Source organism: Macaca fascicularis, chromosome 6, assembly GCF_037993035.2.
Source record: "Macaca fascicularis isolate 582-1 chromosome 6, T2T-MFA8v1.1".
Lineage (NCBI taxonomy): Eukaryota > Metazoa > Chordata > Mammalia > Primates > Cercopithecidae > Macaca > Macaca fascicularis.
The window spans coordinates 98944104-98971662 of record NC_088380.1 but is presented as its reverse complement, the minus strand read 5'-3'; the positions used below and the strand labels follow the sequence as shown (position 1 = coordinate 98971662).

Sequence of the window (27559 nt, the reverse complement as noted above, 5' to 3'; positions counted from 1 at the left end):
ATTTAATGACTCAAAGGTAATAGAAGTTTATTTTTAACCTACATAAGCATCCAAGGCAGGTGCTTCTGATTGGCGGATGACTCTCTGTACAGTGGTTTTGGAACTCAGTCTCCTTCGACCTCACATCATTTTTAACTTGTTTTATTTTAAGAACTACATTTTGTTCCTTGCCTTATTTAGCAATGGAAAAATACCATTATTGAATTTATAACAGCTCTGAATTGAAAGGTATAAAGCAAAAGAAGTGCTTATGTAGAATAAACAGATTATAGAAACATCCATTGGTGGGAAATGTCTATGTGATTAAAAAAAAAAAAGAAAGAAAGAAAGAAATATCTTGACCTTTAGCAATATTCAGATTGGGGTTTGAGAAATTGAAACACTTCTTCTCAAGTTTCACTAGTTTTCTACAGATGTAACATTATCTTGCTAGAACCTTGATGATAATTTCCCAGACACACTTAACAAATGATGCTCTGCCCCATTTTTGAAAAATTGCATTCATTATTTACTTGAAAGGGAGAAAAATGTAATAAATTTTAGAAATGGTTCCTTCAAGTGTATGAGTAAAACAGGTTTTGGTGTTCTATGTGGTAGTTTTTAGTTTCCTGGAAAATTCATTTATATGGAATGGCTTATTCTCTGTCAAAGACATGCAAGAGAGGTCTTATCAGAGACCCTCAGAGAAATTTGGGAAATCCCCTCATTTTAAGGATACAAAACTGCATACCACAGAGCCTAAGTGACTTTTCTAAGATCATAGTGCTTGTAGACATGTAAACAATAGACAAAACTAACTCTTTGGCTATAGGAGTACTGGGACTACAGAATCAAAATAAGAAGAAAAACCCAGAGTCAGTGCAGTTAATAATACCCAGTGTGACCCAGATGAAAAGGACTGAAAATGAAGAAAAGCCCATTGAAACTGATGAATTTTCAAAAGTTATTGCTGACACTTAAGGAAACAGTTTCAGAAAAGTATTGGGATAGCCATGAAAAATTTAAAAAAAGGATTGAAGAGGGCATAATACTTTAGGGTCTATTTTTTAAAATATTCTAATTTTTTAAATAGGAAAGTTAAAGTTCCTTTAAAAAATAATTTTTAATTTTTTAGATTTGATTTTTTGTTAGGATGGCTATATAAACATGGTAGCATATTTCAGCAGAATTCCCAGGAAATATAGTTTCCTTTGAGTAAAAAAATTTAATAGGACTATATATTTTATCTACAGAGTCATTGCATCAATTACCAGTCATCGAGTGAATTCCTGGAGGAGATGGGAGTAAGGCCCTTTGGAAAAAATGACATCTAGGACAGTTGTTGTAGTTGCTCAATGTCACCAATTAATATACAACTTACATTCAAAATTAAAGCAATCCATATTTTAGTTTACCTAAACTTTCAGAAGTTATCAGAAAATTGCATTTAGATACCACTTGCTGTTTATGTCAGATATGAAAGGGAATTTGAATAAGTTATATGTATCCGAAATATATCCATACATAATTATTCAGATTATATTCCTAAATTATTCATGTTGTATTTGGGATACAACAAGAATAATTTCTTCTTGCATGTCTTCAACTCTGCATTTGGGAGAGAAAACTAAGCCTAAAGGTTACCTGAACTGCCTTCTACTACTCTTCAGGAAATAAATTTACCTAATGCCATCCTATGCTACATTTTACCATAGTATTATTTTAAATTAATCTTTGTTTTGTATCATGGTAACTTCATTAACCAGAAATTTTAAATTCATTGGAATATTCATGTTCATTATGGAAAAAATGTTGGTTTACTTTTATTACATGAAACTACCTGTGATTATAAACCTCTTGCATTTAAATTTTAATATATTTAATTATTTAGCACTATGAAATATTTCCATCCTAGGGCATAACAAGTCTCCAACAAAAAAAAAAAATGAGGGAATAGGATAGCTTTTGGAAATTATTCTAACACATCTATAAGGTACCCTTTTTGAAGATTTTTAAATCATCGATGTTTTGAATGTCACTATTTTTACAGCCTCTCAAATGTGAAGGACCTTATTCTACAAAGATACCCTCTGTTACAATTGGACAGCAAAGGTAGTTAGCTTTAAATATTTGTAGGAAGATCAGTTATCTTCAGAAGGATCCAGCTTAAATTTTAACAATCCCCACAATATTTATGTTCACTGCTTTCTTTCGTCTTTTTTCTTGTTCCTCCTCCTCCTTCTTCTTGTGATACTGAGTTGCAATTTGGCATTGTTTTTGATGAAGACTTAGCATTATTGAGTAGTTGTCGATTTCCCAAAACATGGGTAGTTGTTTCTGTTTCATTAACCACTAGGTTTGGAATAAGATTGATTTAAACTTGTTAACCAGGAGACTTATTTATTCTGAGAATGAAAAGCAAAGAGTATCATTAATTGACAGCTGTTTACATCTTAAATATCTTTAATACTAGTTTAAGGGAAGATAGGCTGCCATCTTGTGTATGCTGTGTTTATTGCTGCATAAAAATGGACACATCCAGACCAGATTTAGTTGTGTTGTCTTAACTAACATTAAAGGCTTAAAAAATCACACAAAATGTTGAAGTGTCCATCAGTATCCTGCCTTCTAAAAAAATAAATAAATATAACATAGTATTAAGAACATGTACTCCTTTGCTACACGAGAAAATATTATACAAACTGTCTAATTCCTCTTTTTAAAGGAATTTTATCAGCATTTAGAAACAATTGATATTCCCTAGGTTTAGGATACTCTAGAACTTTTAGACCATGGACTTTATAATTATAAAATAATGTTTTTAAAAACAAATTCTGAAGTTAAGGCTATCTGACAAAATGAATATGTGAAAGGTTGCTCTTGAATATGACATTAATAACAATAAAATCTGAATTTTACTGTAGAACGAATACTTTCTAGATTCATCTTTCATACTTTTTGATTTGCTTTCATTTCATTTATCATCATAAAAAGTATTTCAATGAAAGTAATGGTCCAGGTAATAACAACAAAGCACAGGCTGCCAGAAAATGCCTGGGAACTTCGAAGTCTGCCCTAAAGGCGCCCTAACCTTTGGTTTCGATAGCAGAACCACAGGCCTCTCTATAATTTGATAAGTACTATTGCCATCTTGTGGTTTTCTGCAATATTGCAACAAAACAGCACTAGCATATGAAGTTACTGATTTTTTTTGAGTCTTTTGAACCAACAAACTAAATCTTTTTTCTATAGCATGTTTATTAAAGATTAACCACATACCACATATTAGTGGCTTGGATTTCCTGGGAGTTCTATTACAATAAAATTACTTAAATCCACTGTAAAGTCAATAATAATATAATCTCAAAAACAAGTGAAATTTCCCTATAATGAAATATAAGGAATTAGTATTTCCAAAAGAGAGGTCCCAGGATTGTTGGTCCTCAAAGATGTAGTGAAGAAAAGTAGGCTTCATAGTCATAAAAACCTGGTAAGCGATGCCTGTCAAGCCTCCTTCTTGGAAAGTCATAGTGAACATTCATTTATTTAAGACCTAGAGAAAATGAATCTATTTAATTTTCTTCTAAACCAGTATTTTCCAAATATACTTGACCATAGAACTCCTTTAAAAAATAAATAATAACTATTAATGTCATCGGATAATATCTTTCTAAAATATATTTGATAAAAACACTTTCAAACATAGATTAGTGCATTAGCTACAAATCTTTCACTGAACCTAAATTAAACAAACAATGTCTCCAGTTACCCGTGTTAGAATCACAACAAGCTGAGGGCCTTGAACTATTAAGGACTCTCAATCACTAAAAGTCCCCTAAGCTAAGAATTTGAAAATGATTAGAAATTTCTTTTTAAGACTTGGCTATTAAAATTATGATATTTTAATAACAGCACCTAAAAGTCACTAAGTGATGGTTGGAAAGGGAAATGTAGCAAATTTTATCCTATGAAGTCAAAACAAAGCAGAGAAAATTAGATGACTAACTGCCATGAGTTGTTCACCTGGGTCTGTTTTTCCTGAGCTAATGAAATTTGCTGACATGTTTACCACCTTTAAACCAGGTCATCCTGTGACCAAGACCACACATTTATAAAATATTGTACCATAATAATATATTTTCAGAAATCCTAACAAGCAGCCTCTGTCTCTCCCTGACACCAGTCTCAAACATCTTTGTGTCTATTGCAGACTAAAAAATATGTCCTTGTATTTTAACTTAACTCTTTGATCTACTCTTGTTAGCTGACATTTTACTTCGTCAAGCCATTGGATATTTACTGCCTCAAATGTCATCATGGATATGACACCAAGCATGAGAAGTGTTGTGTTTGGAGACAGCCTAGTGTAGCAATGAAGTTCAGGTTCCAGCAGCCTAGTTATATAACTTTAGGGAATTTACTCACCTGTTTCATGCTGCAGTTTCTTCAGTGGTGAACTCAAGATAACAATAGAACTCATTGCATTGGCTTCTTAAGTGGTGTGTGATAGCGGATATAATAAGTATTCAATGAATCTTAGCTATAGTAATCTAAGTTCCCTTTTATAATGGAAGTGATACTATGAAGACCCAGCAGACCACCCAGCAGGATTCTAGGAACCATCTCCACCCAACCTTCAGGAGGTTTTGACGCTTAACCTACACAGTCGTTGAGAAAAATGTTTCTGGGAAGGAGCAAGAAGCAAAATGCTTCTCAAAAAGATTAACATCTGGGTGTACAGACCTCTGTGCTAAATTATTAAAAGTTGTATCAGTATTTTTACATAATAGCTACACTAAATGAAGTAGAAATTGTATACTACCAATAACTGCAGAGAAACCCAATAAGGCCAAATTTTGAGCAATTGCATTTTTGTAAAAGGATTATTCCTAGTTTTGAGGGGAGCAAAGAAATAGATCATTGTAACATTGTAACAACACTTTGAAATGGGAGAATGCTTTGTGATCCTGTGTAAGAAAAAGCACTAGCTGAACTGGCCCTCAGATTTGAGATTGAGTCTGGACCCTGCCACATCCTTGTTAACTGAATGATTTGGAGCAAGTTATTAACCTTTATTGGTTTTCTCATCTATAAAATGGAGGCAATAGTAGACTCACTGAGATAGTGGTGATTAAACAAAAGTATGAGAGTTTTATAGAACAGAATAAATACTTGACAATATTGGTATTATATGTAGTATTGGAACAATTGCTTAATACTTTTACACAGTAGTTATATGCCACTGTTTTAAAGAAAAATATGGGTGTCTGGGTTTCCTAAATTGCTCATTAGAAGAAACATTGGACTTGGAGTCTGAAAGTCTAAATTTGCCCTCCATTCTTGTCACTTATTAGCTTACCTGTTATGATATTTTGGGCAAGTCACATAAAATCCCAAATTGTTCCTCACCTGCAATATAGATTGATATTAGTAACATATGCTTTTTCCAGCTCAAAGTCAGTATAAGGATTGTTTAATCTGTTTGTGTTGGTATAACAAAATACTCGAGACTGAGTAATCTATAAATACACGGTTATAGATTTCTCATAGTTCTGGAAGCTGGAAGTCCAAGATCAAAGCACCGGCAGGTTTGGTATCCAGTGAGGGCCTGGTCTCTGCTTCAAAGATATTGTCCTGTTTCTGGGTCCTCTGGAAAGGAAAAACATTGTGTAGTCATGTGGCGGAAGAGACAGAAGGGGAAAACATCCCCTCAAATCCTTTTATACGGCATTATTCTATTCATGATAGAGTCCTCATGGCCTGATCATTTCTGAATCACTACCTCTTAATACTGTTACATTGGGGATTTAGTTTCAACATGAATTTTGGAAGGCAAACAAGTGTGCATGAATTTATTGAATAGCAAGGATATATTTGATAGTACTCTGTACACAGATTCACTTATTCATTTACTTATTTAACAAATACTGAGACTAAGAAGGGTAATATCAGCCAGATGGCAGAAAAGGAGGTTATACCCCATGTCCAGTCACAGAAACACTGATAAAAACAATCATCCACACACACAAATACTTCTCTGAGCTCTGCATTCCAGGTGAAAAGTTACACCACACTAGTGTAGTACAGAATTGGGAAAAGGCACAGTAAAGGGCTGGAAGGACAGTTTCACTCAAACTGAATCATTTTCCAAGCCAGAACAGTATGAGGACTGGAGAGATCTCCTCTGCTCAGAGCTCTCCTGTAGGGAAAAAAGAGTGAAGTGGACATCTGACTTCCCCACAGACCTAGGCTCCAGGCCCACACTAGCACCAGCTGGTTCCAGCAGAAAGAAAAAAAGTGGCATCCAAGAATACTTTACCCAGAAAGTCTTTCCTTCTGAAATGGAGAGATACAGACTTTCTCAGACCAACAAAAGCTGAGCAAGTTCATCACCTAAACCTGGATTACAAGAAGTGATTGAGAGAGTTATTCAAGCAGGAATGAAAGGATGCTTATTAGCCAAACATATGAGAGCATAAAACTCACTAGTAAAGATAAGAATACAGTCAAATCCAGAATTTGACTAATACTTATTATTCTAATACTATAATAGTGGTGCATAATCATTTTTAAATTTATTAGAAAAGTTCAAAGACAAAATTATTAAAAATAACTATAGCAAAGAATTTACAAAACAACTAGGAAACAATTAATAAAATAGCAATAATAAGGTTTTACCTGCCAAGACCAGCTCGGTCGTGGAGACCCTAACCCAGTGGTGCTAGAGGAATTAAAGACACACACGGAGAAATACAGAGTGTGGAGTGGGAATCAGGGGGCTGACAGCTTTCAGAGCTGAGAGCTACTAACAGAGTTTTACCACACATTTATTGACAGCAATAAACCCACAACCTTCAGTGTGGGCATCATGGCCATCACAAGCATGTCACAGTGCTGTAGAGATTTTGTTTATGGCCAGTTTGGGGGCCTGTTTGTGGCCAGATTTGGGGGCCTGTTCCCAACACTTACCTATCAATAATTACCTTTAACATAAATGGATTAAATTATCCAATCAAAAGACAGAGTGGCTGAATGGATTAAAAGAGAAAGACCCAACTATATACCACCTACAAGAGACTTACTTCACCTTTAAGGACACATATAGATTGAAAGCAATGGGATAGAAAGAAAAGATATTCTATTTAAATGGAAACCAAAAGAGAGCAAGGATATCTGTACTTACATGAGACAAGATAAACTTTAAGTAAAACTGTAAAAGAAATAAAGATGATCATTATATAATGATAAAGGGGTCAGTTCATTGAGAGAACATAACAATTGTAAATATATATGTACCCAACATTGGAGCACCTACAAATATAAAGCAAATATTAATAGATCTGAAGGGAGAGGCAGCCTGCAATATAATAAAAGTAGGGGACTTCAGTGCCATACTCTCAGCAATGAACAAATCATCTAGACAGAAAATCAGTAAGGAAACATCAATCTTAAATTACACTCTAGACCCAATGGACCTAAGAGTCATGGAATATTCTGTTCAGCAGCACATCATGCTCAAGCACACACAAAATATCCTCCAGTTAGAGCGTATGTTAGGCCACAAAACAAATTTTAAGAAGTATAGGAAGATTAAAAGCATATCAAGTATCTTTTTTGATCACAGTGATGTGAAGCTAAAAATAAAAAACAACAGTATAACCAGTATGGTGCTAGCATAAAAGCAGACACACAGGCCAACAGAGCAGAATACAGAGCCCAGAAATAAATCCATCATATGTAGTCAATTACTTTTTGACAAAGATGCCAACAACATACAATGAGGAAAAGAAAGTCTCTTCGATGAATAGTGCAGAAGAATGAAATTTGACCCTTATGTCATACCATATAAAAATATCAATTCAAAATAGATTAAAGACTCAAATGTAAGACCTGAAAAGGAAAAACTACCAGAAGGAAAGATACAGAAAATGCTCCTTGACATTGATCTTGGCAATGATTTTTGGGAGATGATGCCAAAAGCACAGGCAATGAAAGCAAAGATAGGTACATGGCAATACATCAGACTGAACTCTTGTACAGCAAAGGAAACAATCAACTAAATAAAAAAAGCAATCTATGGAAGGGGGAAATATTTGCAAACATACATCTAATAAGGAACTAATATCTAAACTATGTAAGGAACCACTACAACTCAGTAACAGAAAAACAAATAACTTGATTGCCAAAAAAGTGGCAAAGGACCAAAATAGAGATTTTTCCAAAGGAGACATACAAATAGCCAAGAAGCCTACGAAAAGGTTCTCAACATCAGTGATCATCAGGGAAATGCAAATTAAAAACACACTGAGATATCAAATCACACCTGTTAGGATGGTTATTATTTAAAAAAGAAGAAAACAAGTGTTGGACAGTATCTGGAGAAAATATGACCCTTGTTCACTGTTAATGGGGATCTAAATTGGTGCAGCCATTAAGGAAAACAATATGGAGGTTTCTCAAAAGAAAAATAGAACTACAATATTACCTTGCAATCCCATTTCTGGGTATTTATCCCAATAAAAATGAAATCAGGATCTAGTGGAGATATCTGCACTCCCATGTTCATTGCAGCATTATTCACAATAGCCAAGATATGGAAACAATCTAAATGTCCATCAATGAATGGATAGTGCTATAGTTTGACTGTATGTATTCCTCCTCATCAAAATTCATATGTTAGAACCTAAGACCCAGTGTGATAGTTTTAAGAGGTAGAGCCTTTAGAAGATCTTTAAGTCACAAGCATTCTGCCCTCATGAAGGGGATTAGCACCATTATAAAAGGGCTCAGGGGACCTAGCTAGGCCTTTTTGTCCTTTCACGTTTTACCATGTGTGGACACAGCAGCAAGGTGCCATCTTGGAAGCAGAGAGCTAGCTTTCACCAGTTTTCAGAGCCCACCTCACATTTTTCTTTATTTTTTTTTTTCAAGTTTAAAGATGTATTACACACACATATATATGTATACATATGTACACATATGTATATGTGTGTGTATATATATATATTTCTTTTTTATTTCCATAGGTTTTTGGGGAACAAGTGGTATTTGGTTACATAAGTTATTTAGTGATGATCTGTGAGTTTTTTTTTTTTTTTTTTTTGAGACGGAGTCTTGCCCTGTCGCCCAGGCTGGAGTGCAGTGGCGCGATCTCGGCTCACTGCAAGCTCCGCCTCCCCGGTTTACGCCATTCTCCTGCCTCAGCCTCCCAAGTAGGTGGGACTACAGACGCCCGCCACCATGCCCGGCTAATTTTTTGTATTTTTAGTAGAGACGGGGTTTCACCCTGTTAGCCAGGATGGTCTTGATCTCCTGACCTCGTGATCCACCCGCCTCTGCCTCCCAAACTGCTGGGTTTACAGGCATGAACCACCGCGCCCCGCCGATTTGTGAGATTTTTATGCACCCATCGTCCAAGCAGTTTACACTGTACCCAATGTATAGTCTTTTATCCTTCACCCTCTTCCCACCTTTTCCCCCTGAGTCTCCAAAGTTCATTGTGTCATTCTTATGCCTTTGCATCCTCATAGCTTAGCTCCCACTTATAAGTGAGAACATACAATGTTTGGTTTTCCATTCCTGAGTTACTTCACTTAGAGTAATAGTCTCCAGTCCCATCCAGGTTGCTGTGAATGCCATTAATTCATTCCTTTTTATGGCTGAGTAGTATTCCATTGTGTGTGTGTGTGTGTGTGTGTACACCTCATACATATACGCGCACACACACACACATATATATACAAACACACACACACACACACATACCTCAACTTCTTTATGCACTTGTTGATTGATGGGCATTTGGATTGGTTCCACATTTCTGCACTAGCAAATTGTGTTGCCGTAAACATGTGTGTGCAAGTATCTTTTTGTATAATGACATCTTTTCCTCTGGGTGTATACCCAGTAGTGGGATTGTTGGATTAAATGGTAGTTCTACTTTTAGTTCTTTAAAGAATCTCCACACCATTTTCACAGTGGTTGTACTAGTTTACATTACCACCAGCAGTATAGAAGTGTTCCCTTTTTACCACATCCACACCAACATCTTTTTTTTTTTTTTATTTTAGCCATTCATGCAGGAGTAAAGTGGTATTGCATTGTGGTTTTCATTTGCATTTCCCTGATTTTTAGTGACATTGACCATTTTTTCATATGTTTGTTGGTAATTTGTATATCTCTTTTGGGAATTGTCAGCCCACAGAGTGGGAGAAAATCTTCACAATTTAGACATCTGACAAAGGACTAATATTCAGAATCTACAATGAACACAAACAAATTAGCAAGAAAAAAAATCACGTAAAAAAGTGGGCTAAGGAGGTGAATAGGCAATTCTCACATTTTTCTTTAAATCATGTAGACTATAGTTATTAATTGTAGCTTCAATGTAGACAAAAGAAGAAGAATGCAGTCAAACTTTTCATAAAAGAGTCAGGCCTTTCATAAAGAATTATTTTCTTGCCGGGCGCGGTGGCTCAAGCCTGTAATCCCAGCACTTTGGGAGGCCGAGACGGGCGGATCACGAGGTCGGAGATCGAGACCATCCTGGCTAACACGGTGAAACCCCGTCTCTACTAAAAAAATACAAAAAACTAGCCGGGCAAGGTGGCGGCGCCTATAGTCCCAGCTACTCGGGAGGCTGAGGCAGGAGAATGGCGGGAACCCGGGAGGTGGAGCTTGCAGTGAGCCGAGATCCGGCCACTGCACTCCAGCCTGGGTGACAGAGCGAGACTCCGTCTCAAAAAAAAAAAAAAAAAAAAAAAAAAAAAAAAAAAAAAGAATTATTTTCTTATGGTGAAGATTGTTACACACTGGAATGATTTACTTAAGGACATCACTAAGTTACCTTCTCCAGGAATCTTTAACAGCTACAGAGACTCGCTAGGTCAAGATTGGTCTCCTTCATTAGCTTCACACAAAGATGAGAAATGATATGATATATATGTACATATGTGAGGGTTCTTCCTTTGTGTAGGTGTAGTAGAAATAGTGCAGGCATTAGAGTCAAATAGCCTTGGTTGGAATCCTAACTCTATCTCTTGCTAGCTTTGTATCCATGAACAACTTACATGGCAACTCTGATTTTCTTTCTTTCTTTCTTTCTTTTAAATTATACTTTATGTTCTCGGATACATGTGCAGAACGTGCAGATTTGTTACATAGGTATAAATGTGCCATGGTGGTTTGCTGCACCCATCAACCCGTCATCTACATTAGGTATTTCTCCTAATGCTATCCCTCCCCTTGTCCCCCACACCCCAACAGCCCCCAGTGTATGATGTTCCCCTCCCTGTGCCCATATGTTCTCATTGTTCAACTCCCACTTATGAGTGAGAACATGCGCTGTTTGGTTTTCTGTTCCTGTGTTAGTTTGCTGAGAATGATGGTTTCCAGCTTGACACATGTCTCTGCAAAGGACATGAACTCATTCTTTTTTATGACTGCATAGTATTCCATGGTGTATATGGGCAACATTTTCTTTATCCAGTCTATCATTGATGGACATTTGAGTTGGTTCCAAATCTTTGCTATTGTGAATAGTGCCACAGTAAACATATGTGTGCATGTGTCTTTATAGTAGAATGATTTATAATCCTTAGGGTATATACCCAGTAATGGGATTGCTGGATCAAATGGTATTTCTAGTTCTAGATTGTTGAGGAATCGCCACACTGTCTTTCCCACAATGATTGAACTAATTTACAATCCCACCACCAGTGTAAACACATTCCTATTTCTCCACATCCTCTCCAGCATCTGTTGTTTCCTGACTTTTTAATGATCGCCATTCTAACGGTCATGAGATGGTATCTCATTGGGGTTTTGATTCACATTTCTCTAATGACCAGTGATGAACCTTTTTTCATGTTTGTTGGTCACATAAATGTCTTCTTTTGAAAAGTGTCTGTTCATATCCTTTGCCCACTTTTTAATGGGGTTGTATGTTTTTTCTCTTACATTTGTTTAAGTTCCTTGTAGAGTCTGAACATTAGTCCTTTGTCAGATGGATAGATTACAAAAATTTTCTCCCATTCTGTAGGTTGCCTGTTCACTCTGATGATAGTTTCCTTTGCTGTGCAGAGGCTCCTTAACTTAATTAGATCCCATTTGTCAATTTTGGCTTTTGTTGCCATTGCTTTTGGTGTTTTAGTTATGAAGTCTTTGCCCATGCCTATGTCCTGAATGGTATTGCTTAGGCTTTCTTCCAGGGTTTTTATAGTTTTTGGTCTTACGTTTACATCTTTAATCCATCTTGAGTTAATGTTTGTGTAAGGTGTAAGGAAGGGGTCCAGTTTCAATTTTCTGCATATGGCTAGTCAGTTTTCCCAACGCCATTTATTAAATAGGGAATCCTTTCCCCACTGCTTGTTTTTGTCAGGTTTGTCAAGGATCAGATGGTTGTAGATATGTGGTGTTATTTCAGAGGCCTCTGTCCTGTTTCATTGGTCTATATATGTTTTGGTATCAGTACCATGCTGTTTTGGTTACTGTAGCCTTGTGGTATAGTTTGAAGTCTGGTAGCATGAGCCTCTAGTTTTGTTCTTTTTGCTTAGGATTGTTTTGGCTACACTGGCTCTTTTTTTGTTCCATATGAAATTTAAAGTCGTTTTTTCTAATTCTCTGAAGAAAGTCAATGGTAGCTTGATGGGAATAACATTGAATCTGTAAATTACTTTGGGCAGTATGGCCATTTTCATGATATTGATTCTTCCTATTCATGAACATGGAATGTTTTTCCATTTGTTTGTGACCTCTCTTATTTCCTTGACCAGTGGTTTGTAGTTCTCTTTGAAGATGCCCTTCACATCCCTTGTAAGTTGTATTCCTAGGTATTGTATTCTCTTTGTAGCTATTGTTAATGGGAATTCACTCATGATTTGGTGCTCTGTTTGTTTATTATTGTTGTATAGGAATGCTTGTGATTTTTGCACATTGATTTTGTATCCTGAGACTTTGCTGAAGTTGCATATCAACTTAGGGAGTTTTGGGCTGAGACGACGGGGTTTTCTAAATATACAGTCGTGTCATCTGCAAACAGATAATTTGACTTCATCTCTTCCTATTTGAATACCTTTGTTTCTCTCTCTTGCCTAATTACCCTGGCCAGAACTTTCAATACTGTATTGAATAGGAGTGGTGGGAGAGGGCATCCTTGTCTTGTGCCAGTTTTCAAATGGAATGCTTCCGGCTTTTGCCCATTCAGTATGATATTGGCTGTGGGTTTCTCATAAATAGCTCTTATTATTTTGAAATACATTCCATCAATACCTAGTTTATTGAGTGTTTTTAGCATGAGGGGGTGTTGGATTTTATCTAAGGCCTTTTCTGCATCTATTGAGATAATCATGTAGTTTTTTTTCATTGGTTCTGTTTATGTGATGGATTAAGTTTATTGATTTGTGTCTGTTGAACCAGACTTGCATCCCAGGGATGAAGCTGACTTGATCGTGGTGGATAAGCTTTTTAATGTGCTGCTGGATTCGGTTTGCCAGTAGTTTATTGAGGATTTTCACATCGATGTTCGTCAGGGAGATTGGCCCGAAATTTCCTTTTTTTGTTGTGTCTCTGCCAGGTTTTGGTATCAGGATGATGCTGGCCTCATAAAATGAGTTAGGGAGGATTCCCTCTTTTTACATTGTTTGGAATAGTTTCAGAAGGAATGGTACCAGCTCCTCTTTGTACCTCTGGTAGAATTCTGCTGTGAATCCATCTGGTCCTGGACTTTCTTCCTTTGGTAGGCTATTAATTACTGCCTCAATTTCAGAACTTGTTATTGGTCTATTCAGGGATTCAATTTGTTCCTGGTTTAGTCTTGGGAGGGCATATGTGTCCAGGAATTTATCTATTTCTTCTAGATTTTCTAATATATTTGCATAGAGGTGTTTATAGTATTCTCTGATGGTAGTTTGTATTTCTGTGGGATATCAGTGGTGATATTGCCTTTATCATTTTTTATTGCATTTATTTGATTCTTCTCTCTTTTCTTCTTTATTAGCCTGGCTAGCAGTCTATCTGTTTTGTTAATCTGTTCAAAGACCGGATCCTGGATTCACTGATTTTTTTTATGTCTCTATCTCCTTCAATTCTGCTCTGGTCTTAGTTATTTCCTGTCTTCTGCTAGCTTTTGAATTTGTTGCTCTTGCCTCTCTAGCTCTTTTAATTGTGATGTTAGGGTGTCAATTTTAGATCTTTTCAGCTTTCTCCTGTGGGCATTTAGTACTATAAATTTCCCTCTAAATACTGCTTTAGCTGCACTCCAGATATTCTGTTACATTATGTCTTTGTTCTCATTGTTTCAAAGAACTTATTTATTTCTGCCCTAATTTTGTTATTTACTCAGTAGTCATTCAGGAGCAGGTTGTTCAGTTTCCATGTAGTTGTGCAGTTTTGAGTGAGTTTCTGAATCCTGAGTTCTAATTTGATTGTGCTGTGGTCTAAGAGACTGTTATGATTTCTGTTCTTTTGTGTTTGCTGAGGAGTGTTTTACTTCCAATTATGTGGTCGATTTTAGAAGAAGTGCTATGTGGTGCTGAGAATAATGTATATTCTGATGATTTGAGGTGGAGAGTTCTGTAGATGTCTATTAGGTCTGCTTGGTCTAGAGCTGAGTTCAAGTCCTGAATATCCTTGTTAATTTTCTGTCTTGTTGATCTGTCTAATATTGACAGTGGGGTGTAAAAGTGCCACTATTATTGTGTGGGAGTCTAAGTCTCTTTGTATGTCTCTAAGAACTTGCTTTATGAATCTGGGTGCTCCTGTATTGGGTGCATATATATTGAGGATAGTTAGCTTTTCTTGTTGCATTGATCTGTTTACCATTATGTAATGCCCTTCTTTCTCTTTTTTTTATCTTCATTAGTTTAAAATCTGTTTTATCAGAGATTAGGATTGCAACCCCTGCTTTTTCCCCCCCATTTGCTTGGTAAATATTCTTCCATCTCTTTATTTTGAGCCTGTGTGTGTCTTTGCACATGAGATGGATCTCCTGAATACACCAATGGGTCTTGACTCTTTATCCAATTTGTTAGTCTGTGCCTTTTAATTGGGGCACTTAGCCCATTTACATTTAAGGTTAATATTATTATGTGTGAATTTGATCCTGTCATTATGATGCTAGCTGGTTATTTCATCCATTAGTTGATGCAGTTTCTTCATAGTGTCAATGGTCTTTACATCTCGGTTTGTTTTTGCGGAGGCTGTACCGGTTTTTTCCATATTTAAATATTTAGTGCTTTCCATATTTAGTGCTTCTTATTCTGGGTTGAAAATTATTTTCTTTAAGAATGTTGAATATTGGCCCCCAGTCTCTTCTGGCTTGTAGGATTTCTGCAGGGAGATCCACTGTTAGTCTGATGGGCTTCCCTTTGCAGGTAGCCTGATCTTTCTCTCTGGTTGCCCTTAACATTTTTTCTTTCATTTCAACCTTGGTGAATCTGATGATTATGTGTCTTGGGGTTGCTCTTCTCGAGGAGTATCTTTATGGTGTGCTCTGTATTTCCTGAATTTGAATGTTGGCCTGTCTTGCTAGGTTGGGAAAGTTCTCCTGGATAATATCCTGAAGTGTGTTTGCCAACTTGGTTCTATTCTCCCTGTCACTTTCAGGTACACCAATCAAACATAGGTTTGGTCTCTTCACAGAGTCCCATATTTCTTGGAGGCTTTGTTCATTCCTTTTCATTCTTTTTTCTGTAATCTTGTCTTCACACTTTATTTCATTAAGTTGATCTTCAATCTCTGATATCCTTTCTTCTGCTTGATTGATTTGGCTATTGATATTTATGTATGTTTCATGAAGTTCTCATGCTGTGTTTTTTAGCTCCATCAGGTCATTTATGTTCTTCTCTGAACTGGTTATTCTGTTTAGTAGTTCCTCTAACCTTTTTTCAAGGTTCTTAGCTTCCTTGCATTGGGTTACCACATGCTACTTTAGCTCGGAGGAGTTTGTTATTACCCACCTTCTGAAGCCTACTTCTCTCAATTCGTCAAACTCATTCTCCATCTAGTTTTGTTCCCTTGCTGGCAAGAAGTTGTGATCCTTTGGAGGAGAAGAGGCATTCTGGTTTTTTGAAATTTTCAGTCTTTTTGTACTTTTTTTTTTTCTCCTCATCTTTGCGGATTTATCTACCTTTGGTCTTTGCTGTTGGTGACCTTTGGATGGAATTTTCCATGGTCGTCCTTTTTGTTAATGTTGATGCTATTCATTTCTGTTTGTTAGTTTTCTTCTAAAACAATCAGGTCCCTCTTCTGCAGTTCAACTGGAGTTTCCTGGGGATCCACTCCAGACTCTGTTTGCCTGGGTATCATCAGCAGAGGCTGCAGAACAGCAAAGATTGCTGCCTGCTCCTTCCTTTGGAAGCTTCATCCCAGAGGGGCACCTGCCAGATACCAGCCAGAGCTCTCCTGTATGAGGTGTCTGTCAACCCCTGCTGGGAGGTGTCTCCCTGTCAGGAAGCACGGGAGTCAGGGACCCACTTGACAAGGCAGACTGTCCCTTAGGATAGCTTGAGCTCTGTGCTGGGAGATTTGCTGCCCTCTTCAGAGCCAGCAGGTAGGAACGTTTACGTCTGCTGAAGCTGCACCCACAGCCACCCCTTCCCACAGGTGCTCTGTCCCAGGGAGATGGGAGTTTTATCTATAAACCCCTGATTGAGGCTGATGCCTTTCTTTTAGAGATGCCCTGCACAGAGGAGGAATGTAGAGAGGCAGTCTGGCTACAGTGGCTTTGCTGAGCTGCAGTGGGCTCTGCCCAGTCCGAACTTTCTGCATCTTTGTTTACACTGTGAGGGGACAACGGCTTACCCAAGCCTCAGTAATGGTGGATGTCCCTCCCCCCACCAAGCTGCGCCTCCCAGGTTGACTTCAGATTGCTGTGCTAGCAGTGAGAATTTCAAGCCAGTAGATCTTAGCTTTCTGGGCTCCAGGGGGTGGGATCCACTGAGCAAGACCACTCGGCAACCTGGCTTTAGCCCCCTTACCAGGGGAGTGAACAGTCTTGCTGGCATTCCAGGTGCCACTGGGGTATGGATAAAAAAAAACTCCTGCAACTAGCTCAGTGTCTTCCCAAACGGCTGCCTGGTTTTGTGCTTGAAACCAGAGGCCTTGTGGCATAGGCACCTCAGGGAATTTCCTGCTCTGTGGGTTGTGAAGACCATGGGAAAAGCATAGTACCTGGGCCAGACAGCACAGTCCCTCACGGCATGGTCCCTCATGGCTTTCCATGGCTATGGGAAGGAGTTCCCTGAACCCTTGCACTTCCTGGGTGAGGCGATGATGCCCCACCCTGCTTCTGCTCACCATCCATGGGCTGCACCCGCTGTCTAATCAGTCCCACTGAGATGTACCAGGTACCTCACTTGGAAATGCGGAAATCACCCACCGTCTGCATTGGTCTCACTGGGAGCTGCAGACTGGAGCTGTTCCTATTTTGCCAGCTTGCCTGGGAATCAACACTGATTTTCTTTATCATCATAGGGAGTTTAAAGGTGTCAAGGGATAATACAAAGAATCTAGTTCACTGATTAAACATGTGTTCCCCTTTCTCCTGATGTCTTTCTCTGAGACCTCCGCCCCTTCCTAACATTCTAAAATTGAAACTTCTGAGCAAGAAAATATATGGGACCAAGGATGAAGTGAAGCCCACTTTAACACGCATCTTTTCCTAAGCCCATTAGACTAGTATAAACTTTTAGGAGCAAATATATGCTTTTAAAACTATTTAAATCAGCGAAGATTATTAAACGTCTTTTTATAGTTGACCAGATGATATCAAGATAAATATCAATCTCTATGATTTATAACTTTAATTAAATTTACACATTCAACATGCAATAGAGTGTGATTTTTAAAAATAGATTTTGGGAGACAAGTGCAGTGGTGTTACACGGATGTACTGCATAGTGGTAAAGTCTGGGCTTTTAGAATACCCATCACTCAAGTCATATACATTGTACCAAATAGGTTGTATTTCATCCTTCATCCCTTTCCTATCTTCCTACCTTTTGGAATCTCCAATGTCTATTTTTTCATTCTTTGTCTTCATGTGTACCAATTGTTTAGCTCCCACTTGTAAAAGAGAACATGCGGTTTTTTACTTTCTTTCTTTGAGTCATTTCACTTAGAGTAATGGCCTCCAGTTCCATCCATGTTGCTGCTAAATACATGATTTCTTTCTCATGGCTGAGTAGTATTCCATGGCATATGTGTATGTGTGTATATATCACATTTTAACCCAATGGTCTGTTGATCTCATGACTTTGCTGTTGTGAAAAGTGCTGTGATAAACATCTGAGTCAGGTGTCTTTTTGATAAAATGATTTCTTTTCCTTTGGGTACATGCCCACTAGTGGGATTGCTGGAATAGACTCTTTTTAACTACCAGGACAAGGTTACAGGATTAAGATCAGAAGATAAAATAACAATAATAATAATTATTATTATTATTATTTATCACTTCAATATATAATAAAAAATTCATAAGAAAACACTTAATTCTTATTTTTCCATAGATAATTTTCATTTAACTTTTCTTCCTTTAAATACTTTTTTGTTGTTTCAATGAGTGGTTCTCTTGCTTCCAAACCAAGGCATGATTAACATGGATCAATCTGTATTTAACAGGGACAAGTGATCCATATGTGAAGTTTAAAATCGGAGGAAAAGAAGTTTTTAGAAGTAAGATAATACACAAGAACCTCAACCCTGTGTGGGAAGAAAAAGCTTGCATTCTGGTTGATCATCTTAGGGAGCCACTGTATATAAAGGTGAGACATTTATTTGTTTTTTCCTGATAGAAACTGATGTGGAAATCCCTATTTACTGGGTTTTATCATGTTTCTTTGTCTGATGAGAGTTTTCACCAGAGATGTGTTCTGCTATTCACCACTCTAATCTATTGATAATATGATAGAAGTGAGATAGAGGGAAGGAGGAGTTAGCAGGGGCATTTTTCTCCAGGACAGTTCTCTTGCCAGTCATTTAGAAAGATTACGAAGTGTATCCCTTGTGCTTGGTATTGCCAACTGATTTAGTGCACTTTGGGAGCATATGAAAACAAGTTTCCATATAAGCTAACAGAAAGGAGAGCTTACACAGAACCCAGTCTTTCTGTTTACAAATTGTATTATTTAAGATCTGCCATTTCTGGTTGCAAGCAAAATGCTTTACTTGGAACATGAGAAGGGTGAAGGTGATGGGGGAGAAAAATTTCTATCTCTATTAGATTCCAAAAATGGGGGATGGGGGTAGGGAGACTTTCCTCTCATTTGATGTGATTAAAAGAAAGAGAAGAACTTGAGGAATTGCAACCTAGTTCCTATTCTGAGCCCTATTCCTTATTTTATTTTCATGCCCAGCTTTTCTTTAATTCATATCTCTATGTACTTACATTCTTTTTTGCTCCTAGGCTCTGACTGTTCATTCAGTGACCAGACCTTTTTCTACTTTTACCACAACAGCACATATCCCACCCTTTTCCCTAAGTTGTCACTACTGGCACATGAGCCAGAAATCTCATCTTTCAGCAATCACTAGGCATACTTCTTCCCCTCATATCATCATTGTATTACCTCTAGTTGTTTCTTTCCTCCACAGAAAGGAACAAGAAATAATCAAGTTGTTACTGAAATTATGAGAGGATAGTTTATAAGAAGGTTGGAAAGAGAATCTCCTAAGTATATAGTTAATAATTTTCTATAAGTCATTAGAGGGAAAATAGACACACACTTGCATAATAAATTGTCTCCATTGGATATTGGCTAAAGAAAATCAATTAAATAGCCTTTTTTTTTTTTTTTTTTTTTTTTTTTTTTTTTTTTTTTTGAGACAGAGTCTCATTGTTGCCCAGGCTGGAGTACAGTGGCACGATCTTGGCTCACTGCAACCTCCATCTCCTGGGTTCAAGCCATTCCCTTGCCTCAGCCTCCTCAGTAGCTGGGATTACAGGTACTCACCACCATGCCTAGTTTTTGTAATTTTAGTAGAGACAGCATTTTACCATGCTGGCCAGGCTGGTCTTGAACTCCTGACCTCAGGTGATCTGCACGCCTTGGCCTCCCAAAGTGCTGGGATTACAGGCATGAGCCACTGTGCCCAGCCATAAATAGTATTATTGAACTGTCTTTAACTACATAATATGGGATGGCACCATAATGTTAATATGAGAGTGTGCATAGCCAACCCTTCTCCCACAAAAGGGAAGACCTTTATGGTCAGAGATGTTTCTTCCCTGCTCCTCACTTCTAGAGAGAAAGAAATATCCACATGAGAAAAAAAGGAGTTATCTTTGTAATAAAGAGCTGAGATAGGCAATGAAAAAGAATAAGGAAAAGACAAGTGACCAGTGAAGGAAGTATTATTTCTTGGGTGGGGATGTGGGGGATCAGGAGACATGAGTTAGAGCAATGGCAGTTATGAAGAAAATGGTCAGGAAAGAAAGCAGGTGTTAATAAGGACAGCAACAGGCTGTTTGGATCTCATTAATGTTGCTGAAGTACAAAATCATGAGAAGAAAGAAGCTTATTTTTAATTACTTCTACTTTGGATCTATCTTTCATTAGTGGGATATTACTCCATGAAAGAACCATGTGGCTGTCCTGTCTTTGAAAGGGTTACGTATGAACTTCCCCAAATTATGGTAGATATTGGTCAGGTGATTTTGTTATTCTCTTGTGCTCAAGAATAAGTATTCATCTATGTAGAAATCCAAATGTCAAAATGCATTTTTCAAAAGGAATGTCTTACTAGGCTCAAAAAGAAATAAACAAAAAACTGAAGTACACAAAAAAAGAATGGTGGTGTTCTGACTTATAAGTGGGAGCTACATAATGTGCACACATGGACATAGAGAGTGGAATGATAAACACTGGACTTGGAAGCATGGGGGGTAGTGAGGGGCTAGATGATGAAAAATTCCTTAATGGGTACAGTGTATGTTACTCAGATGATGGATACCCTAAAAATCCTGACTTGACTGCTATGCACAATCTACACATGGAACACAACTGTACTTGCACCCCATAAATTTATACTTTTTTTTTTTTTTTTTGAGACAGAGTCTCGCTCTGTCACCCAGGCTGGAGTGCAGTGGTGCAATCTTGGCTCACTGCAAGCTCCATCTCCAGGGTTCACACCATTCTCCTGCCTCAGTCTCCTGAGTAGCTGGGACTACAGGCACCTGCCACCACACCTGGCTATTTTTTTGTATTTTTTAGTAGAGAGGGGTTTCACCGTGTTAGCCAGGATGATCTCGATCTCCTCACCTCGAGATCCACCCACCTTGGCCTCCCAAAGTGGTGGGATTACAGGCGCGAGCCACCGCGCCTGGCCAAAATTGTGTAAATTGTGGCAGTAATGGTCTTGACTTGAGAACAAGAATATACACGTATGTATTTATATGTATAAATATACAGTATAGGTATATATATGCATGTATCTATACATTTACTGTATATATATAGTCTACATATATACAGTACACATACATATACTATAAATGTATATATGCTGTAAATGAAGACAGCAACACTGTATGCAGGTCAGAAGGCTTGGCTAATGACACACTGAGTAGAGAAGCTAAGAAAGAAAGCCCAAAGGTTGTTGAACTTTTTTTCAAATCACTTTGAGCTTTCCATATATAAGATTATGTAGCCACAATGTAGCTTCTACCATACAGAAGAGGATACACAGTCATTTTTAAATATTTTAATACTTTTACTTACATTTTTACATTGTTACTTTTTACATTTCTATGTAAGAAAGACAAGTTAAATAGAAATCATACAAGTCTCTGAGACACTAGTACACATATAAAATGATGTTACTTTATTATATGCAATACTTTATAATATTTTTAAAGTATTAAATATACTTTTTAAATGCTTTCCTATTTTTTTTTTCAGTTGATTTTCATTTTCTGTAAAATGCCTAGGGCTTTTCTTCGAAGAAAATCTGTAACTTTTTGCTATATTTTTTCCATTATTTGTGTTCCATTTTTTGCCTAATCTTGAAGGAAGAATCAAATAAGGTACCTTGGTGGAAATAATATTTGAAGTTATTAGAATTTCATAAAAATTGCATCATTTTTATTGTCTCTATGCAGGCCTGTGTGTTTGACTGACTGAGTTCTGATATGATGCCCACATCCTCCACAACAGATTATTACTTACTTGCCCAAAAGATTTTTTAGGGACTAATCAATGCGGTAGTGACTGAGAGTATGAAATGCATCTGTGAACTAGATAATTAGAACACATTAAGTATACAACCCTCCTATCTATAGTTAGAGGAAAAAGAAGAGTCCATCAGTAGCCTGTAATCTGATTTCTATCAATGTAAAAATTGCCAAGGAAAACAAAATTCAATTCTGAGCCAAGGTTATAAAAGTGCATTCAAGTTGAAGTGCTTGTACCTTTTCTTGTAAAAACATTTTATTTAAAAAAAAACTTAGAACTATCAGTTAAAAAAAAAAACTACACAAAATAAAAATGTTCTTTGCAATTGGTTGGAATTTATGTAACTTTTAATTTGAATGAAAAGAACATATTCTGTGCAGGTGAGAACAAGGCTTGGAGAAATAGCTATACAATCTATATATAATAAGGTAAGAATAGAAGCTTGGAGTTAAAATGCAGTGCTTTTAATTGAGATAGGAGCCACTTTAGTCTGCCCTGTATTCACAGTGATGCTCCAACACACATCTTAGATAATAGGATAAATTTGACACCCATTTCAGTTGAATTCAAATTCTCCATTGTTATTTCACTGACATTATTATCCCAGGTTCACAGTGAACACTAGAATTACAGTAGAAGAGATAAAAGTAACATAAAGGGGAATCTATTTATGTAAATTGTTGTTTGTTTGGCCTAATCATGAGTTGGAGATCAGAGTATTAATTGGGAGCACTCTTCTAAAAAATAGAAACATTTTGATAGATTAGAAAAATAATTGTATGGGACCACATAACTGTTTCTAAGATGGTCATTTTAACAAATTGGACATTTCCTTAAATAATTCATTTATTTTACTATTATTATTACTTATTTTTTATTATACTTTATGTTCTAGGGTACATGTGCACAATGTGCAGGTTTGTTACATGTGTATACATGTGCCATGTTGGTGTGCTGCACCCATTAACTCGTCATTTACATTAGGTATATCTCCTAATGCTATCCCTCACCCCTCCCCCCACCCCACAACAGGCCCCAGTGTGTGATGTTCCCCTTACTGTGTCCAAGTGTTCTCATTGTTCAATTCCCACCTATGAGAGAGAACATGCAGTGTTTGGTTTTCTGTTCTTGCGATAGTTTGCTGAGAATGATGGTTTCCAGCTGCATCCCTACAAAGGACACGAACTCATCCTTTTTTATGGCTGCATAGTATCCCATGGTGTATATGTGCCAAATTTTCTTAATCCAGTCTGTCATTGATGGACATTTGGGTTGGTTCCAAGTCTTTGCTATTGTGAATAGTGCTGCAATAAACATACGTGTGCATGTGTCTTTATAGCAGCATGACTTATAATCCTTTGTGTATATACCCAGTAATGGGATGGCTGGGTCAAATGGTATTTCTAGTTCTAGATCCTTGAGGAATCGCCACACTGTCTTCCACAATGGTTGAACTAGTTTACAGTCCCACCAACAGTGTAAAAGCGTTCCTATTTCTCCACATCCTCTCCAGCACCTGTTGTTTCCTGACTTTTTAATGATTCATTTCTATCCAAGCTTAAGAGTTAAAGTTGAAAATGTTACTCTAAGCTCTGTTTAAGTTAAGGACCACATTACTGTCCTGTCCAAAATAATTGTCAGTAGCTTATAAGGGCACTTAAAAAATGTCATATACCAATGATTCTCATCCCTGGTTGTACACCAGAGTTATTCCTAAAGGTTTAAAGAATCTAGAGGTCCAAATTTCACTTGCTAAGACTCTGATTCAGGACTTCCGAAGTAGAGTCCAGGCTTCTGTATTTTTAAAACACCTCAATAGGTTATTCGGAGGCACAGGTAGGGAGCCACTTTTCTGGACATTTAAATGGAAACAACTGCCAGGAGGTCCAGAGTGGCATGCTTCTTTATTCAAGTCTAGTGGGGAAGTGTGAGCTGCTTTGTCCCAACATTCCCAGCCAAGTACTGAATCCATTCCAGATGGGCCAGCTCGTATCACATGCCTATTTACTGGCCAAAGATATGGAAGTGGCTTAATGGCTAGCAAAGGTTGCCTTTATTTTTAAAGGCAATGGTGAAGTCAGTGTCCATTGAACCATATGGATCTTCAAAGAGAAAAATTGGGAGCCCATAGAAAAGGTAAAAAGGGATATACGTTGGGAAAATCCTCAACTAATATCCCTAACAGAGAACCCAAACTAGGGTTCATTAGGACCCTAGGGGAGCTATTGAGGCAGTAATGATGAGGAAGCTCTGATGAGAACTGGAGAGGCAGAAATAGGATTAGGCTATATCATTTACCTTTGATATAGTTAACTACTTCCTCCATCTTAACATTCTTTCTTCAGTTTGTTTTCAGGATACCACTCTCCTGGTCTTCCTGCTCCCTAAGTAGCTGTTGCTTCTCAGTCTCCTCTCTGGATCCTTCTCCCAGACTTTAAAATATGTTAGTAGGCCCCATGGCCTAAGCCTGAACTAATGTTCCAGCACTCTTCTCTTGCTTACTACTTTCAGCCTCACTGACCCCTGGCCAGTTTCCTCAGTGCCTTTCTATTTCCTGTTCCCTCCTTGTGGAAGACACTTTCCTTTTCATGGAATGCACTTTCCTATTCCCTCATTATGAAGCACACTTTTCCCATCATGGGGAAATACCTCCCACTCTGATTGTCCTTTCTGAACATCATGTATGAATAGTAGTTCCCATCACTCTAGTACTCTGAAATAGTACTTATCTCCTTAGCACTTATCACTACTACTTGGCATATGTATTTCTTTATTGCCTATCTCTCACCACCCCATATGTAAGCTCCAAGAACTCAAAGACTGACTGTTTTGATCACTGCTGTATTTCAAATGCCTAGAACAGTACCTGGAACATTGTGGGTGCTCACCAAATATTTTTCAAATAAATGCATTAATAAATGCATGAATCATTTTGAACTGCCAAATTAAAACTTCCCAGAAGCCATAATTACCTATAGACATTTCTTCAGTCATTTGAGCTAGAAATTAAAGCCAGTTGAGTTTTCTATTAAAAACAAAAGCAAAAGCATTTTAACTGGTGCACTTCCCAATGGATTTTCAGTAAACAGTAAAGTGAATTTGTTGCTTAAAATTAAATATTTATTGTTCTAAACTCACTTGAGAATGCAGAAGGTGTTACCAAGTCCCAAACAACTCCTACCTGCTATCTAATGTTTCCAACTAATGGTGTGAAGGCTCCATGAAAGCAAGAATCTCATCTGAATCATTCATGTTTTAATTCTCAATGCTTCTCTTACAGTGAGTGCCTAAGATATATTTGTGAAATTTAAACACACTCTGTTTATGACACTCGATACAACAAGATTTGAATATTGTGTCTTACTAGCCCTAGGATTTGGGGAGAAAATAACATGTACTTTTTCAGCTTTGGATTCATTATCTGAAAAATAGAAACAACAATACCTTGTTAACTGGGTTGTGCCTAGTAAATATTGAATAAACATTAATAAGCATTAACTGTGCTTGTTGTTAGTGCAGTGGGAGTACCTTTTCCTATTTTATATCTCTCCTATGCTCTGTATTTCTGAAGCTCACATAGAGCAATGCTCCCTCTGACAAATAAATAGTATGTAGAGCTTGGAACCAAGTAGCATAGCTAATAATTTCATTAATGCATGGATTCTAGTGTTTCCTTTTCTTCCCACGTTTATGCCTTTGCAGATTAATAGGAATTGAGAGCTAAAGTAGACATCTAGCAGTTGGATAATAGGAAAGACTCTCACTATGAGAGTGAAAAGATGTTGGATGTTGAATCGCCCAGTTGGGCTGTCTGCACTAATAAATTCACTGGATTCACAGCTCTCCACCTCATATGTGTGGGTGAACCTCAGGTGATCTCACTGATTATATGCCACCTATTTTCTCTCCTAAGACTTTAAGCCTAAGGGTGATATGATTAGATATGATTCCACAAGAGAAATTTCTCCAGTGTTTTGGTGTAAATTGTATGTTGTAAAATACACTGCTGTAGCCACTTGCAAATACAGAGATGTCAGTTGCCTAAGATGTGCAATACATGCATGTGCTATGCCACTGAGCAGATGACTAACGCTCAGAAGTGTAATTGATCAAGGAGAATATTTATTGCAGGAGTGCTGAGCTTTCTACAATAAATGCACTCTTGAAAGGTTGTATGTAAATCAAATGACTGCAAATTGAATAATTTAAAAGGCATTAGGGGAGCTTATTACTTAAATAAATCCCCATGTGACTCTTCAAATCTAAGAATCCTTTTGTAATGCAAAGTATTTATCTTTTTATTTAAGTATCAATTTTTTACATATTAAGTTTTCTTAAATTGAAGTACACCTGTAATACGGAAGAAACAACAACAACAGCAGCAACAAAAACCCAGCAACTGATTCAGGGCTGCTCTGCTTTGAGCTTTCTAACTGTTGTGCCAAGAACTGAGCATAGGAGTGCGGGGCTATTGATTCAGCTTCATAGATTCTCACATTCTGGAGCAGCCAAAGGCCTGGGTCATCCATTCAAGAGCAGATTTATCTGGTTATGCTCAATTACTCCAGTGTTCAATACAAATGTTTTCTGTCTGAAAAGGTCAGGAAGTGACAGCTCTACATTTCATCTGGTAGCATTTTTTTTTTTTCTTTCGTTGTGAAGGGTTTCCCTGATCTTCCTTACTTACTTCCTCACTTTCTTTTCATTCTCTCTTCTTTTCCTTAAAACACTTGTCAGAATTTGTAACTGTGTATCACCTATGCACTTCCTTGTTTAATGTCTGTCTCCCTCACTAAACTGTAAGCATTGAGAACGGCAGTTATGCTTACCACTGTTTACTCAGTTGCTAGCATATTACCTGGCACATAATAAGTACTTAGTCAGTATTGGCTGAGGGAATGAATGAGTGACAAAATTAATAGATGGATGGAAGTTAGCCAGTTCCCATTCACTTAGCATCCTTTGGAAATGGCCCTAACTTATCTAGCTCTGAACTATCCCTCCAGCATCCTTCCATTCTCTGTCTCTCTCCATTTGCTTCAACCCCACTCGTTTCTTGCTGATCACAACTGATGTGTTTGTGAGCCCTCTCCTGGGCTCGCCGTTTCCTTCAGCTGGAGGGCTCTTGCTCATACTAGCATAGCATACTCCTTCCCATTATTTGGGTGTCTACACAAATATTCTTCCTCAGAGAGGAGTTCCTGGTCGCCTCATCTAAAATAGTAGCTCCCCACACACCTCTTAGACATTTATTTGCTCCATGGCACTTATAACTGAACTGTATTTAGGTATTTATAGGCCATCTCAGACCCTCCATGTAGAATCCAAGAGGTCAGAAACATTGTCTGTCTTACTTACCACAGAGTGAATAAGAACCACACAAGACACAGAGAAGATACTGGATAGAGAGT

General features: G+C 37.4%; 1 protein-coding gene across 24 annotated transcripts in view; it reads left to right on the top strand.

Moving 5' to 3' along the window:
* The window catches only part of MCTP1 (multiple C2 and transmembrane domain containing 1), a 596832-nt gene that overhangs the window by 324287 nt on the left and 244986 nt on the right, over window positions 1-27559 (top strand). For all 24 annotated transcript variants that reach the window (XM_045394825.3, XM_045394824.3, XM_045394823.3 and 21 more), the window contains one exon: window positions 18598-18740. In XM_045394825.3, the coding sequence (XP_045250760.2) occupies window positions 18598-18740 (143 nt within the window). The remainder of the gene's footprint in view (window positions 1-18597; window positions 18741-27559) is intronic.